At 42.1% G+C, this 17,829-nt stretch overlaps 1 protein-coding gene across 3 annotated transcripts in view; it reads left to right on the forward strand.

Moving 5' to 3' along the window:
- LOC137369635 (cAMP-regulated phosphoprotein 21-like) overlaps positions 1-17,829 on the forward strand; it is a 758,358-nt gene that overhangs the window by 623,699 nt on the left and 116,830 nt on the right. For all 3 annotated transcript variants that reach the window (XM_068030966.1, XM_068030967.1, XM_068030968.1), the window contains one exon: positions 2,110-2,358. In XM_068030966.1, coding sequence (XP_067887067.1) covers positions 2,110-2,358 — 249 coding nt within the window. The remainder of the gene's footprint in view (positions 1-2,109; positions 2,359-17,829) is intronic.

Below are 17,829 nucleotides of genomic sequence, written 5' to 3' on the forward strand. Positions count from 1 at the left end.
CGCCTGGCTCCCCACTTGCCACTCTTGTGGCTTACTGGGAAAACCTTTTGTTGGATTGCACCCAGGTGATTTTTCCAATTCCCATTTGGTGGTGTGATTTTCCTGACTCTATCCTCAGTAGGGCATCCCATTAATTACCATTCTATATCATTCAGGAGCTTTGGAGGAATTTTACTGTCCAATACAATATTCTCATAATACCTTTAAAACAAAAATCATATATTCCCAAGTGGGCTCAGTTATTAACACATTTTGTTTGTTTGTTTGTTCTGTATATTAGACAACCTTCTACTTTCTTAAAAGTAACCTGCTAAATTGTTCCTGACATTTTTTTCATTTAAAAATTTATCCCAAATTCAAATAGCAGTATTGTTGGGCTGACAGCTTCTGTGAGTGCTTTGTGCCACCACCAGAAGCGAATTTCTACACTGAATTGCTTATGCACACCAGAATAACATTTGTTTGGTTGTCGGTGATGATTCAGGGCCTAGTTTGTTTACTGCACTACTCCATCCGAACCAAATTCAAATAAAATTAAATATTTTGAACCAGGTTTTTTTTGTGCCATTTTTCTTCTTTAATCTCTTCAGGTTTTTTAGCTATAAATCAAACTACAGAATTTTTCTCTGTCATTAAATAGCAACCAGATTGCTTGATGACTTGTTAACATATGTTGCATGTATAATAATGTCTACTAATAAATACAAAGAGCTATCACTTCTCAATATCTTAACTACCATTTGTGATATCTTGCTTCCTTTCATTTTCTATTCTTTGTATATCTGAATTGTATCTTCTATATCTGACTTTGGTGATTAATTCTCTTCCCAGCCTGTGCAGGCTATGCAGCCTTCTTCCCAGTCTGTCCAGTATCCAACGGTTTCTTACCCTCCCCAACATCTACTGCCAGTTTCACCAACGCAGCAGTTTCCTGTGGTACTTAATCAGTTTCATTTTATCCCTTTTACACAGTAATTCTAACATTTGCAACATGTGTATAAATGTAACTGCAGTATGTTTTTGTGTGCTTTGCTTCACTTTCAGTGGTGATTGTTCACTGCATTAACTGTAGTTGGCAGTTCATGGCTGAGGGTAAATCTGTATTACTTGCTGAAATATTTGTACAGTGTGTGTGAGAAACTTGTTTGACTCTGTGTTGAGGTTGAAGCACAAAAATGATATTTACAGTGATTCTCACTTTCAAAAAAACTTCCATGCTGGTAAAATGAGGTATATATTTTTCACAATCCGTGCACATTCACTGAATTGTTGTGCTTCATACTGCTGTGATGGTAGAAATTGGAAATTTGTGACATTTTAATTTTTTTAAGCAATTGATTTTACAAATTGCTCTAGTTACTAATTATGTATAGAAGACCCTGTTCCATTTCCTTGTATACCTATCAGCTGAAAAGTTTGAGTTCAATGAAATGGACTTGACATCAAATTTAAAAATTAGACATGTGCTCCCCACATGATTTTGACTTTGTACAATAGTGTAAAAACAGGCAATAGTGAGTAAACAGCCTGCCATACGTCTCTCCCAATTTATATTTCCATTGACTTAAGTAGAAATAAAAATCGAGAGAGAAGTAAAATGGGCTGCCAACCCACCATCACTCACTTTAATCTATGACAGAAAGTCAAGATCTACCTTTGTGGGTTTGTCCAGTGCGTAGACTATTCATACAGAGTTAAAAGCTCTTTGGTACTCTAGTCAATCACAGCCGAGGCAGTGGTAAGGGCATTACAGTTGGCCTTAGTGCTTCTGGGTTAAAGAAGAGCAAATCAATCATGGTATCCTCCTCTAGTCACTATCCAGAGACCCTTGATGGAAGAGTGTTTGTATAAACGTCAGGTCAGGCCACAATTTGGCTTGGAAGATTAGTTACTAAATTCAGAACTTTTTTCATTGTTATGTTTTCATAGTAGTTACTAACCTTGACATGGAGCCAAACAGAGCATGATTTACTACGAACGTGTGTTCTGTCTTGTAGTGTCTTTGTGTTGATGCTTGTGTTGCATGCAAGACATTTGTTGTCAAAATTTTTTCTTTTATTATTACACTCAGATGTATTATTCACTATTTTTTTATTGTCTGCATTATAGAGAGAAGACTTGGCTTCCCAGTTTAACCAGATGAGCTTAAGTCGACAGTCATCAGGAGATGCCCCTGAGCAACCTTCTGGTTCTGTCTATCCATCACCAATCTTGCCTCAGCCCCCGCAACAAACAAGCTACATCATGGCATCACCAAGTCAACAGCTTCCCCCAGGAAGTTTTACTGGATCTGGACAGCCCATGTCTCAGCAAGTGCTACAGCCACCACAAGGATATGTACAACAGCCACCTGCGCAGGTATGCAAATAAAATGGAACTGGAATAATCTTGTTAAATAATAGGAAGGATGCGCTGAATCTCAAATGCAGATGCATGACTACAAATGTCACATTTGGGCGGCACAGTGGCGCATTGGTTAGCACCGCAGCCTCACAGCTCCAGCGACCCGGGTTCAATTCCGGGTACTGCCTGTGTGGAGTTTGCAAGTTCTCCCTGTGTCTGCGTGGGTTTCCTCCGGGTGCTCCGGTTTCCTCCCACATGCCAAAGACTTGCAGGTTGATAGATAAATTGGCCATTATAAATTGCCCCTAGTATAGGTAGGTGGTAGGGAAATATAGGGACAGGTGGGGATGTGGTAGGAACATGGATTTAATGTAGGATTAGTATAAATGGGTGGTTGATGGTCGGCACAGACTCGGTGGGCCGAAGGGCCTGTTTCAGTGCTGTATCTCTAAACTAAACTAAACTAAACATTCGATTCCAAACAGTAAGCAAATGGAGACATGGTGGTTAACACCATCTGTACTATTTTCTGAACTAATAAAGGAAAATACTATGTGAGAAATCTAAAAGAGTTAGTCTCATGTGGAGCATACTCATTAATGTGAAGATATTAATCAGTATACCTTGCTGAATCTGCTATCTGCTGCCAATCAAAATGTATCTCTTTGATTAATTAATGTAGCATGTATGGTATAATACAGGTTATGTACTTACACCCCTATCTAATTTTCTCCATAATTCACACCTTTGGTATACACAAAGTTACTGCAGCTGGATGAATTTCTCAACTCCTTATTGTAGTATTGGCATTGGTGTAAGAATATGAATCTTATGCCCATGTTTCTGTTGATTTGTCTCATTCATAGTTTTTAACCAAGGGTGTATCCAAGTTTTGGCAGGTAGGGGGGGGAATGTGCAATACCGCATGGGAACAGGCTGAAAAATATAAAAGGAAAATAAAACGTACAAAATATGGGGTGGAAGGAGAACCATTGGGCAGAATGGTTGAAGTAGAGTCAGCAAGCATATTTTTGAGGTTTAAAGGATTTCATCAAGTACAACATTATCCCCTCTCAACACCAAATTAGCCTGTGTTTCATGAAATTTGAATCAATTCAGGAATATGGAAGATGTCTTGCTTATGTATGGATGGAGGAGGAGCTGTGTTCAAAGCCAGCATAATTTGCATTAAATTGGCAATTTTGTTCTAAGATAGCCAGTGGATGAGTGGTGTGAGAAGTTGAAAAATGCCACACTGCTGTTACAGTGGGGTACTCTTCTGAGTTTGAGGGTTCAGGTTTTTTTTTGAGACAGTAGAGGAAATTTTACTCTGTATCTGGCTGTGCTATACTTGGCCTGAGTGTTTGATGCCGACACTGGGATCCAGCACTACAATACATCAGCTTGTTGAACATAAAGGTCACAGGAAAAGTTTTAAGAACTAAATGGATGTGGATTTATCCAATTCCAACTTCATTTCTGATATAATAAACAATGTATTACTGACTAAACTTACAGTGATTCATTGGTTGCTATTGGCCGTGAAGAGAATCTATCTTCTTACAGATGCTTCTTTTTGTTGTTATGTTTGTAGCCGTATTTATAAAGCAGTGAACTAGATGGAAGGATTATGATATAACTACTTCAGCTGCAGGTACCCTGCAGTTAACTGAAACAAGCCTGCTACAAAGCAAGCCTCTAGAAAATCAGCAGAAGATTGTTGTTAAATTAGCTCTTCTAAGCAATAATTTTACAGTTTACTCTTTTCTTTTCCTTCGACCCATTTTTAAAATGTGTTTTCCTTCTCTTTTTGGTTCCTTTGAGCCTTCCCTGACTAAAAGGCTGGATAAGAGACCAGTTTCCCAACTCCTGGCAACATTACTCCATTATTGGCTACTTGAAGGTGCCTGACAGCAATCCAAATAAATAATATAATAATAATACTCGCATTTATATGGTACTGTATCACATCAATCGACTCAAACTGTATCACAGGTTTTGAAATACAGTGACTGTTGTTATGTAAGAAAACACTCACAGTATTTACCAGACTTGTCCATGGGAAGTTGATTGCCAGTCTTTCTCGTCTCATTATGGGGAAATGTCCAGTACCCTTCCTCTGATGCCTAGACTGGGAATTTGTCATTTGAGGAACTTTGGACCAATAAACTAACACTGAGTGGTAAAACTTATGTACTATTACTCCACTTCTTTCAACATTAGAAAGAAAGACTTGCATTTATATAGCGCCCGTAACAAGGTTGAGGTGTCCCAAAGTGTTGTACAGCCAATTAATTACTTCTTGAAGTGTAGACAACAATATCAATTGAATGGCAAAATTCCTAATGCTTAAAATTAGTGTTTATTTGCCTCTGGGCTGTTAAGTACAATAAACACAAAAAATAAAACAAAGTAAAAGCTTTCTGCTATATGTGGGCCCATTTTAAAACAGTACAATAGCACCATGGAAGTTGGACTATGTTTCATTTTTTCATTGGCCCTGAGGGGAATACTTGTCTTAATAATTAGGGTTTCAATGTGTGGAATGAGCTTCCAAATAGAATGGTAGAGACAAAAATTCTCAAGAATCATTTAAGAAAAAAAATGAATGCTATAATTGGGTCATTTTAGGGTCTCTCACTGGGTGGATGATTGAAGATCGGCCAAATAGCCTTCCTCATCCATAACTATCTTGCAATTTCTGCCTATTTATGACTCAGGTTTAATTCATAGTTGCATCTAATTCAATGGGAGAATACTTGTTTCCTCTTATTGTTTTTGAGTATCTCCTCTGAGCTCAAATGGAACCCACATAAATCCATTGCTAAAATGTCTCAAAGATGTTCAGTTTCACATTGAAATCCACATACAACTGTTCCCATTAACAATTCTAAGTTTGCTATAGAGCCCTAACTCATCTTAAACTTGAATATCATCCCCGTAGCCAAGAGGCTATTAACACCTTTCTCGCACTTCTTGACATGATACAAAAGAAAGCTTGGTGTCTGATGATTAATAAAAAGAAAAAAGAAACACTTGAAATTATATATTGCCTTTGACAACCACTGGACATCTCAAAGCTTTACAGCCAATGAAGTACTTTTGTAGTGTGGTCACTATTGTAATTTAGGAAACATGGCAAACAATTTGCACACAGCAAGCTACCACCAACAACTATGTAATAATGACCAGATAATCTAATTTTTTGTGTGATGTTGACTGAGGCATAAAGATTGGCCAGGACACTTGGGGTAACTCCATTGCTGTTCTTCGAAACAGTGCCATCTTTTACATCCACCTAAGAGTGCAGGTGGGGCCTCAGTTTAACATCTCATCCAAAATATGGTATCTCCATCAGTGCAGCATTTACTCAATATGATACTGAAGTGTCAGCCTATATTTTTTTTGATCAAGTCCTGAAGTGGGACTTGAACCCCCAAGCTTCTGACTCAGAGGCGAGAGTGCCAACTGAGCACAGCTGACACCTTCTTGCACCCCTAATCTTCAACATACATTTCTCTTTGCAACATTTAAAAAATCTATTTTATTAATATTTTGGCCATTCCTCCTTTGAGTGTTGTCTCTCTTGTTTTCCCTAAGCTTTAAACATACCATCTTGCACATTCTTTCATCTCCCTGCATCCACACTGTGTCAGATTGAAGACTTACCATACCATCTTCCGCTCTGTCATTCTTTTCCAGATCCTCAAAAGGGAACTCCTTACCTCCCTTATTCTTCCCTTCACCCAGAAATTCTAATATTTGAAGACACAAGCCTAGTGTGGCCTAATTTTTACCTCATCACCTCTCGTCCTCAAAAGGAGGCAGGCATCCCAAATTGGGATTGCTCCATGATGTGGTTTAGACATGGGGTGCTGGTCTTGTGTTTTGGTTGTGTTGGTCTTTTATAGGGTTGTTGACACATTCCTAGAGAGTTGTTCTCATTGAGTAGATCTCTAAGATGGGGGTCTTAGTTGCCTGGATATTTTGTTTTTTCCATACAGATGCAGTTTATCGTATCTCTAGATTCCCACATATTCCATAGATGCTCTATTAATGTTTGCTGTGGGAATGCTTGTGCTTCATCAGAGTTTGGGATTTCACCTCTCTGCTGCTGATTTCAGTGTTTGTCCATCTCTGAAGACCTGAAAAGTAAGCATTCATGTTTAATGGTTATATTATACAATATACATATACAATGGTTTGGTGGATGAAGCGAGAGAGAGCAGAGTTGATATTAAAATTGAGCATTCCTTAATTGCTGTACATACCTATTTTCTAATTTTTGTTCAACCATTAGCAAAGATCAGGCAAGTTAATGGAGCTGGAGTCTTGCAGTCAGTGGAATAGAAATCCAGCCATTTCCTCAATCAGAAGGGAATAAAAATTGTGTGACAGTGAATGGACTACAATTACTGAGCTAAGAATTGCTGCTGCAACAAATAGATGCACGGATTAGATATCTGAAGATTTTAATTTATACTCAAAGCAAGTTTTCTTGCTGTTTTAGCTTTTTGGGATGGTTTGTTTTTTGGGGGGTTAGTTGCCAGCAGATTTTATCTTTTTAACTTGGTTATTTAATCTGTGTATTTTTTATAATTATTTTAGTGTCATTGCAAAATTGTTTCTTATTAGCAAAGGTGAATTGGCAATGTCATAGCTGAACCAAGTTTTTCCAACTTCCCAGCCCAACCATCATTTGCACCGGAAACAAAACTGTGAGATCAATCACACAAACACAAATTAATTCTCAACTAGCTCAAGCACATTCTGTTTTTTTTTAGAGAGATACAGCACTGAAACAGGCCCTTCGGCCCACCGAGTCTGTGCCGACCATCAACCACCCATTTATACTAATCCTACACTAATCCCATATTCCTACCACATCCCCACCTGTCCCTATATTTTCCCTACCACCTACCTATACTAGGGGCTATTTATAATGGCCAATTTACCTATCAACCTGCAAGTCTTTGGCATGTGGGAGGAAACCGGAGCACCCGGAGGAAACCCACGCAGACACAGGGAGAACTTGCAAACTCCACACAGGCAGTACCCAGAATTGAACCCGGGTCGCTGGAGCTGTGAGGCTGCGGTGCTAACCACTGCGCCACTGTGTTAATTATAGTTAATACAGAAAATACTTCTGAATGCACTACACTTGGGGAAAATGGAAGATGTGGAACTAATTTGCCAGTTTACTGAAGTAATGAAAAATTTAAGTAAATTACAATTTAAATTTTTTGCATTAATTGGATTTGTAATTGGAATAATGTGAAAGCCTTCTCAAAGGAAAAACAGCAAGTATTAACCATTTTCCTTCACCAGTAAGAATCTTATTAATTAATTGCCAGGTTGGTGATAAAAGTATCTTCATGAAGGCGAAGGATCTGCTGGTCACCCAGGATTTCTGTTTGTGTGATCTTGCTGTGTGTAAATTGCCACATTAGAACAGTGGTTGGACTTCAAAAAAAAAACGTTTTTGGCTCGAAAGCACTTTGCGATGTCCAAGGCCATGGAAGACGCTATATAAATGAAAGTTCTTTCTTTATAGATATCAACAGATTTTGCTTTCTATAAAGTTAAGTATTTTCTATTTAAAAGTTTAAAAAATAAAGCTGGTGATATGTTTCAAAGGCAATATTTCACTCATCCAGACAGTACGTGCAGGTAGCCCTAGATTCCACTTTGCATTTCCGGGCATACTTCAAAACTCACATCCTTGTTGCTCATTCAGTGCAATGGCTGGATGAATGCATCTGAAACTGCTCCATGCCTTTCAATGTGACAATGAAATTCTTAAGGTAAATTTTCTGAATGCGCACTCCCAACATGGAGTCTCTCTTGCCGGGACCGCTTGTCAAGAAATCACTCACAATTTTCCGTTATACTTCTAATGGACAGAAAATAGGTGAAGGAGCGACCGTTTCCCCATATACACTCATGGCAGGCAAGGTTCCACACTAAGAATGCACGATTAGAAAATTGACCTTGCTTCTCTGTATTTTTAAGAAGTGCTGAACTAGAAATTCGATCATGCTGCATCTGTTCTTTTGGGAACTAAATGGGCGGAACAGTGGCGCAGTGGTTAGCACCGCAGCATCACAGCTCCAGTGACCCGGGTTCAGTTCTGGGTACTGCCTGTGTGGAGTTTGCAAGTTCTCCCTATGGCTGCGTAGGTTTCCGCCAGGTGCTCCAGTTTCCTCCCTTGCAGGTTGATAGGTAAATTGGCCATTGTAAATTGCCCCTAGTGTAGGTAGGTGGTGAGGATGTGGTAGGGAATATGGGGTTAATGTAGGATTATTATAAATGGGTGGTTATTGGTACAGACAACGGTGGGCCAAAGGGCCTGTTTCAGTGCTGTATCTATAAATAAAAATAAATAAAAAAAATAAATGGATGCATAAGCCTCAATTATGGTGGGCAGGTGCTCAGTATTATTGGGAGCAGAGACAGAGATTTACAAGTTATCCAAGGCACTCACTGCACCAAAACATAGCTGGACAGTATGTTGGGAGCAGACATACACACTGTACCAAATCCTCATGCAAGCTCCCTAAATTATGTAAATTAGGGTACCTGGCCAGAATGTAGCTGGAGAGCCTGAGTAGCACTCCTGTTGTTGAAATACCCACTAACAGTGGGTGCTTCAGAAAGGCCAGTGAAGATGGCAAAACATTTAGAAAATGTTGATTCTGGATAGTCTTCACCTTGATGTTCACCAGTGAAACCCAGCAGCTGGTCTTATCAACTCCATGCTTGCAACTCAAAAATAAAAGTTCAAAAATTCAGCCTCTTGGCTGAAGAGTTTGTATTGTACCAAGCAATTTATTATGGTTCAGTTTATCCACACCCCTTAAAACCTTAATATGGTTCCCTTGAGCCGCCAATGTAAACATTCCCAATTTTCTGACCATCTCCTTATAGCCCAGTTGACTAGTCATAAAGTCATAGAGTCATTACGACAGAGAAGGAGGCCATTCGGTACATCAAGTCCATGCCAGCTCTCTGTAGAGCAATCCAATCGGTCCCATTGCCCCGGTCAATCCGCATAGCCCTGCAAGTTTATTTCCATTAAGTCCCATCCAATTTCCTTTTGAAATCATTCATCATCTCCACTTCCACCACCATCATAGAACCATAGAAGAACCATAGAAAAGTTATGGCACAGAAAGAGGTCATTCAGCCTGTCGAGTCTGTGCCAGCTGAAAGAAAACTAGCCGCCCAATCTATTCTCACCTTCCAGCACCTGGTCTGTAGCCTTGCAGGTTACAGCACTTCAGGTGCATGTCCAGGTACCTTTTAAATGAGTTGAAGGTTTCTGCCTCCACCACCAATCCGGGCAGTGAATTCCAGACACCCACCAGTCTCTGGGTGAAAAAGTTTTTTCTCATGTCCCCTCTAATCCTTCTACCAATCACCTTAAATCTGTGCCCCCTGATAATTGACCTCTCCGAGAGGGGAAACAGGTTCTTCCTATCAACCCTATCTAGGCCCCTCATAATTTTGTAGACCTCAATTAAGTCACCCCTCAGCCTCCTCTGTTCTAAGGAAAACAACCCTAGCCGATCCAATCTTTCCTCATAGCTGCAATTTTGAAGCCCTGACAACATTCTTGTAAATTAACAGTTTGTGTCTCCCAGATTCTGCAAAATCTGTTGAGAAAATTGCTGGACCAAGCAGATAGTGCACAAATCATAGGCAGCGGGTTCCAGGTTATTACCACTCACTGCGTATACAAGTTCTTCCCTTCATCCCCCCCTGCATTTCTTGCCCAAAACCTTAAATCTGTTCCCCCATTCTTTATACCATCAGCTAATGGGAGCAGCTTCTCTTTGTCTACCTTATCTAAAACTGTCATAATCTTGTATACCTCCATCAAGTCTCCCTTTAACCTCCTTTGCTCCAAGGAGAACAACCCCAGATTGTCCAACCTAACCTTGTAGCTAAAATCCCCCATCCCTGGAGCCATTCTGCTAAATCTGCTCTGCACTGTCTCAAGGATCTTCACATCCTTCCTAAAATGTGGTGACCAGAACTGGACGCAGTACTCTGGTTATGGCCTAACTAGAGCTCTATACAGGTTCAACATAACTTCCCTGCTTTTGTACTCAATACCTCTATTTATGAAGCTCAAGATCCTATATGCTTTGCTAACCACTCTCTCAATATGTCCTGCCACCTTCAAAGATCTATGCACATGAATTCCCAAGTCCATCCATCCCTGTACACTCTTTAAAACTGTGCTATTTAGTCTATATTGCCTCCCCCTATCCCTTCTGCCAAAATGCATCACCTCACACTTGTCTGTATTCAATTCCATCTGCCACCTGTCTGCCCATGCTGCTAGCCTATATATGTCCTGCTGCAGTCGATTGGTATCATTCTCACTGTTTGTCACATCTCCAAGTTTGGTATCATCAGCAAATTTTGAAATTTTACTCTGTATTCCAAGATCTAATTCATTTATAAATATCAATAAAGCAGTGGTCCTAGCACTGACCCTTGGGGAAGACCACTGTCTACCATCCTCCAGTCTGAAAAACAACCATTTACTATGACTTGCTGTTTTCTGTCCTTAAGCCAATTTTTTTATCCAAGCTGACACTGTCCCTCCCATTCCATTAGCCTCAATTTTGTTAAACAGCCTTTTATGTGGTACTTTGTCAAACACTTTCTTAAAATCCATCTAGACAACATCCATTGCATTCCCTTCATCAACCTTCTCTGTTCCTTCATCAAAAAATTCAATTAGATTAGCCAAGCGGGATCTGTCTGTTAAAAATCCATGCTGGCTTTCCTTAATTAACTCAAACTTCTCAAAGTACCTGTTGATTTTTTTTCCCTGATTATTGTTTCTAAAACCTTACCCATCATTGGTGTTAAACTGACCAGCCTGTAGTTACTAGGAATGTCTTTACACCCTTTCTTGAATAAGGGTGTCACATTTGCCACTCTCCAATCCTCCTATCTATGGAAGATTATGGCAAGCCCTTCCACTATATTCACTCCCAATTTCTTTAGCAATCTGGGATGCAAGCCATCTGGACCAGGCGACTTATCCACTCTAAGCACAGCGAGTCTTTCCAGTACTTCCTGCCTATCAATTTTCACACCATCTGTTATCTCTGCTTCTACTGATATTTTGTTAGCATCCTCTTCCTTAGTAAACACCGATACAAGGTACTCATTATGTATTCTAGCCTTGCCTTGCACCTCTAAACATATATAACCTGCTTTGTCCATTGTAGGCCCCACACCCCACTTCTTACTACCCACTTACTATTTACATGCTGGTAGAAGATTCTTGGGTTCCCTTTTATGTCAACTGCCATTCTATTCTCATATTCTCACTTTTCAAGTCTTATTTTCCTCTTCACTGCCCCTCTCAACTTATGGTATTTAGCCTGATTCTGGCTTGAAGAATTCACCTGACATCCATCATACACCCTTTTTTTATTTAATCAGATTCTCTATCTCCCTCATCATCCAAGGAGCCCTGGCTATAGTTCCTTTCCCTTTCGCCCTTGTTGGAATGAACCAAACCTACACCTGAAACATCTCTTTAAAGATTACCCATCATTCCGTTTGATTTTCCTGTCAATCTTTGTTTCCATTTTACCCTGGCTAGATCCCCTCTCATCCAATTGAAGTTAGCCGTCTTCCAATTTAGAAGTTCTACTTTAGATTGTTCCTCGTTCTTCTCCATTACTAATCTAAACTTTTATGATACAATGATCACTTTTACCCAAGTGTTCTCCCACAGACACTTGGTCCACTTAGCCCACCTCATTCCCCAGCACCAGATCCAGCAAAGCCTCCTGTTTAGTTGGACTGAGAACATACTAGTCAAGGAGGTTCTCCTGAACGCATTTCAGAAATTCCTCCCTCTCCTTACCATTTACTCTAACATTATCCCAATCTATATTTGGGTAACTAAAGGCTCCCACTATCACCATCTTATAGTTCTTTCACATCTCTGTGATTTCCCTGCAGATTTACTCCTCTATCTCTCTCCCACTATTTGGAGGCCTATAGAATACCCGCAGTAGTGTGATCATACCATTTATGCTTCTCAACTCTAACCAAATGGATTCTGTCTTTGCCGCCTCCACGACATCCTCCCTTTCCAAGGCTACAATGACTTCCCTAATGAGTACTGCTACCCCACCTCCATTTTTTCCTTCCCTGTCTTTTCCGAATACTTTGGGCCAATCAACTCAGCATTCCAGCAGTGCCACATGGAGTGGTGGCCATTCTTGGTACAGCAGGAGGCCCAGAGCAGCAGCCACGAAGGAGGCAGCAGAAGACAGGTGAGTGGGGCAGGCTTGCTGTGGTCAGTCAGACAGACCCTGTCGAGGTGGGGAGAGGGGGGAGTAGTTGTGAGGGCAGGGGCGTTTCTTTCAGCAGGGCGGCCATGCCTCGGGGTGGCGGGTGGGGGGAGACCTCCGTGGGCCCAGGATGCCCGATCAGGTGGGCCGCTCCCAACCTGAGCCCACAGAGGCTGTAATCCTTTATTGGGCGGCCTCCCCACGTGGTGAAGGACCACCCCCGCCTTTGATAATATACCAGCGACGATGCGAAGAGGCCCTTATGCCATTAATTGGCCACATAAGGGCCTCAGTTTGCTTTTGGTTGGGAAGGCCAGAGGCCAATTGAGGCCCCTAAGTGGTAAAATTCAGCCCTTTGTAACCATGAATATTAACCAGCTAGTCCTCGCCCTTTGTAAGCCACATTTCCATAATTGCCACTACATCATATTTCAGCATGGCTTTGTGGTCTTAGCTAAACAACTTTATTCACACTTTTGTGTGTTCATGCATTGTAAATGCATTGTCATGCATTGTAAACCTGTCTTTTTATTCCTCGCAGTCCTTCTTAGTCTGCTCCTATCTAATGTGGTACCACTTACTCCTCTAGCACTATCGAACACTCTCACTCCTTTATGCACCTTATTCCTCTTTTCTACTGCTATATGTTGGTTCCCATCCCCCTGCCAATTTAGTTTGAACTACTCCCAACCACGCTAGTGAACCTCCCTGTGAGAACATTGGTCCCAGTCCTATTGAGATGCAAACCGTCCCTTTTGAACGGGTGCCTTCTGCCTCAGAACTGGTCCTAATGTCCCTAGAATCTGAAGCCCTCCCTCCTGCAGCAAGCCTCAAGCCACACATTGATCCTCCCTATCTCTAATCTCGCTCATGCATGGCACTGGGAGTAATACAGAGATTACTACCTTCAAGGTCCTACTTTTTAACTTCCTCCCTAGCTTCTGAAAATCTGGCAATAGGACCTCAATACCTGCTCTCTCTATGTTGTTGGTGTTGCATTATCTCTTTCTGTATTAATACAAACGAAGCTGAAGGGCAAGCATAAAGATTGAGCACAGAGTTTTAATGGAGACTTGTTGCTTCAGCTTACATGTGGTAATTGACTGTGCAGGAGAACGGAACCACATGATATTGCATCACTTCCTGTGATAACATATATATTAACATAAACATATATTTAAATGATTATATTTAACATACTAACAAATACACTATCACAACAGTTGGTACTGATGTGTACCACATCTTCTGGCTCACTTCCTTCCCCCTGCAGAATATTCTGCACCCTCTTTGTGATGTCCTTTACCTTGGCACCAGGGAGGCCACACTCCATGCAGGACTCACGATGACAGTTACAGAAATGCCTGTTGTCCACCTAATTATGAAATCTCCTATAACGACTGCATTGCTACTCTTTGCTGTTCCGTCCTGTGCAGTTCCTTGTCTATTGGTGCCATCGTCTGGACTGCACATCTTTAAGGTATCTTCACTCCCAGCAGTCTCCAGTGCTAAGTACTGGTTTGAAAGTGGCACACACCTCAAAAACTCCTGCACTTCCTGCCTCTTCCTACTCTTCCGGATGGCCACCCATCTACTATCCTGAACTCTTACTGCCTGGCCTGGAATGTACAATCAGGAAATTTTCAGCCTCCCTGATGCTCCACAGTGACACCAGCTGCCCCTCAAGCTCAAAAATCCTGAGTTCGAGCTCAAACAGCTGGAGACACTTACTACACATGTGATCCGCCAAGACACATGAAGTGTCCTGAAGTTCCTACATGAAGCAGGAATTGCAAGCAACAGGTCTGAGCTGCTGATCCATGATCTAAGATAATATCTCTATTCCCTCTTTTATAAACTAGTTAGTATCTTGTATAAACTATGAATTTTAATGAATGCTTCTAGACCTGCTCTGCGCTATTGTACTTATCCTGATTGAAATTTTATGAATTAAGCTAAGCTGTAAATTTAATACAGCACTTTATAGTTTCCCAGTCCTAGTTTAAACCACTGCCGTCATATGGAGAAAAAAAGCCTTAAAACTCACTGACCTATCTGCTGTCCTCTGATATCACGCCTTGCTTTTTTTGGAAAACACCATGGAAGGTCCATGCTCTTCCCTCACTCTGATTTATCAAGCATCACCATTACTGCTGCCTCCAAACAGGTCCACTTTTCCCCCACTCTGATTTATCAGCTTCCGCCGCTGCTGCCTCCAATCTAATCCTTGGTATTCATTTAGCTGCCCTTCTCTGTGCCCTCTCCCAAAACCAGGATATCTTAACTGTAATTTGATGACTGGTACTGTTCACAATAGCTCCAACCCTAACCCCCAAAAACTTGAGAGCCCTTCATAGTATGGTTACCACTATCTCAGCCGAAGTCAACTAGCTCAGCAAAGACAAAGGACTGAAGTGTGATGTTCTTGCCCTGTTATAGCCCAAATGTCACTTCATTGGCATACTTAACCAATGAACCATTGGAAGAGTTTGGTTACTGATCTGGCTGTTGAGCATTCCCATAGTTTCAATTGTTTTGACTAGCCTTGCTGTTGAACCAAACAAGTTTTCAAGCTTCCCTGCATGTCCAGTGACTGATAGTGAAACAGATCTAGCTTTCTCAATTAGACAATGTTAGACAACCTGCATGATTAAAATGTGCTGAAGCACTGTGCAAAATGAGGTCATTTATCAGGATATAAGAACAAAAATTGGAGTTGCTCAGTTATCTCAAGCAGTTCATCACAGCAGTGAAATAAAAGCAAAATACTGCAGATGCTGGAAATCTGAAATTAAAAACAAGGAATGCTGGAAATACTCAGCAGGTCTGGCAGCATCTGTGGAGAGAGAAGCAGAGTTAACCCTTCTGAAGAAGGGCCACTGACCTGAAACATTAACTCTGCTTATCTCTCCACAGATGTTGCCAGACTTGCTGAGTATTTCCAGCATTTCTTGTTTTTAATTTCATCACAGCAGTACCCGTTAAATCCATTGGGTGGAATTTTCCCAGCCAAGTGGAGGCGGTTTTGGTGCCTGCAGGGAGTTAAATCCCTCTGAAATTGACATCGGGTCAGGATCCCAACGTCATCCCACCCTTTTCCGGCTTTCCCCGAGGTAGGTTCTGAGTCCAGTGGGGAACCCCTTGGGTCTGGCGGGAAAGCAAGTGAGCCAATTAAGAAGGCAAATAAGAGCCTTTTTAACCCTGGATTCCTTCTTTCGCAACAGCAGATGGGTTCCACACAGTGTCTGCACCTTGTCAGGTTGGAGAAGGTGAGTGCACAATGGGAACTCATTTTTTAAAATTCATTCATGGGATGTGGGTGTCGCTGGCCAGGCCAGCATTTATTGCCCATCCCTAATTGCCCTTGAGAAGGTGGTGGTGAGCTGCCTTCATGAACCGCTGCAGTCCATTTAGGGTAGGTATACCCACAGTGCTGTTAGGAAGGGAGTTCCAGGATTTTGACCCAGCGACAGTGAAGGAACGGCAATATAGTTCCAAGTCAGGATGGTATGTGACTTGGAGGGAAACTTGCAGGTGGTGGTGTTCCCATGCATTTGCTGCCCTTGTCCTTCTAGTTGGTAGAGGTCACGGGTTTGGAAGGTGCTGTCTAAGGAGCCTTGGTGCATTGCTGCAGTGCATCTTGTAGATTGTAGAGTCTTTTTTTTTTCTTTCTTTTGGGCCTCCTTATCTCGAGAGACAATGGATATGCGCCTGGAGGTGGTCAGTGGTTTGTGAAGCAGCGCCTGGAGTGGCTATAAAGGCCAATTCTGGAGTGACAGGCTCTTCCACAGGTGCTGCAGAGAAATTTGTTTGTTGGGGCTGTTGCACAGTTGGCTCTCCCCTTGCGCCTCTGTCTTTTTTCCTGCCAACTACTAAGTCTCTTCGACTCGCCACAATTTAGCCCTGTCTTTATGGCTGCCCGCCAGCTCTGGCGAATGCTGGCAACTGACTCCCACGACTTGTGATCAATGTCACACGATTTCATGTCGCGTTTGCAGACGTCTTTATAACGGAGACATGGACGGCCGGTGGGTCTGATACCAGTGGCGAGCTCGCTGTACAATGTGTCTTTGGGGATCCTGCCATCTTCCATGCGGCTCACATGGCCAAGCCATCTCAAGCGCCGCTGACTCAGTAGTGTGTATAAGCTGGGGGTGTTGGCCGCTTCAAGGACTTCTGTGTTGGAGATATAGTCCTGCCACCTGATGCCAAGTATTCTCCGAAGGCAGCGAAGATGGAATGAATTGAGACGTCGCTCTTGGCTGGCATACGTTGTCCAGGCCTCGCTGCCGTAGAGCAAGGTACTGAGGACACAGGCCTGATACACTCGGACTTTTGTGTTCCGTGTCAGTGCGCCATTTTCCCACACTCTCTTGGCCAGTCTGGACATAGCAGTGGAAGCCTTACCCATGCGCTTGTTGATTTCTGCATCTAGAGACAGGTTACTGGTGATAGTCGAGCCTAGGTAGGTGAACTCTTGAACCACTTCCAGAGCGTGGTCGCCAATATTGATGGATGGAGCATTTCTGACATCCTGCCCCATGATGTTCGTTTTCTTGAGGCTGATGGTTAGGCCAAATTCATTGCAGGCAGACGCAAACCTGTCGATGAGACTCTGCAGGCATTCTTCAGTGTGAGATGTTAAAGCAGCATCGTCAGCAAAGAGGAGTTCTCTGATGAGGACTTTCCGTACTTTGGACTTCGCTCTTAGACGGGCAAGGTTGAACAACCTGCCCCCTGATCTTGTGTGGAGGAAAATTCCTTCTTCAGAGGATTTGAACGCATGTGAAAGCAGCAGGGAGAAGAAAATCCCAAAAAGTGTGGGTGCGAGAACACAGCCCTGTTTCACACCACTCAGGATAGGAAAGGGCTCTGATGAGGAGCCACCATGTTGAATTGTGCCTTTCATATTGTCATGGAATGAGGTGATGATACTTAGTAGCTTTGGTGGACATCCGATCTTTTCTAGTAGTCTGAAGAGACCACGTCTGCTGACGAGGTCAAAGGCTTTGGTGAGATCAATGAAAGCAATGTAGAGGGGCATCTGTTGTTCACGGCATTTCTCCTGTATCTGACGAAGGGAGAACAGCATGTCAATAGTCGATCTCTCTGCACGAAAGCCACACTGTGCCTCAGGGTAGACGCGCTCGGCCAG

This window comes from Heterodontus francisci, chromosome 5, assembly GCF_036365525.1.
Source record: "Heterodontus francisci isolate sHetFra1 chromosome 5, sHetFra1.hap1, whole genome shotgun sequence".
Lineage (NCBI taxonomy): Eukaryota > Metazoa > Chordata > Chondrichthyes > Heterodontiformes > Heterodontidae > Heterodontus > Heterodontus francisci.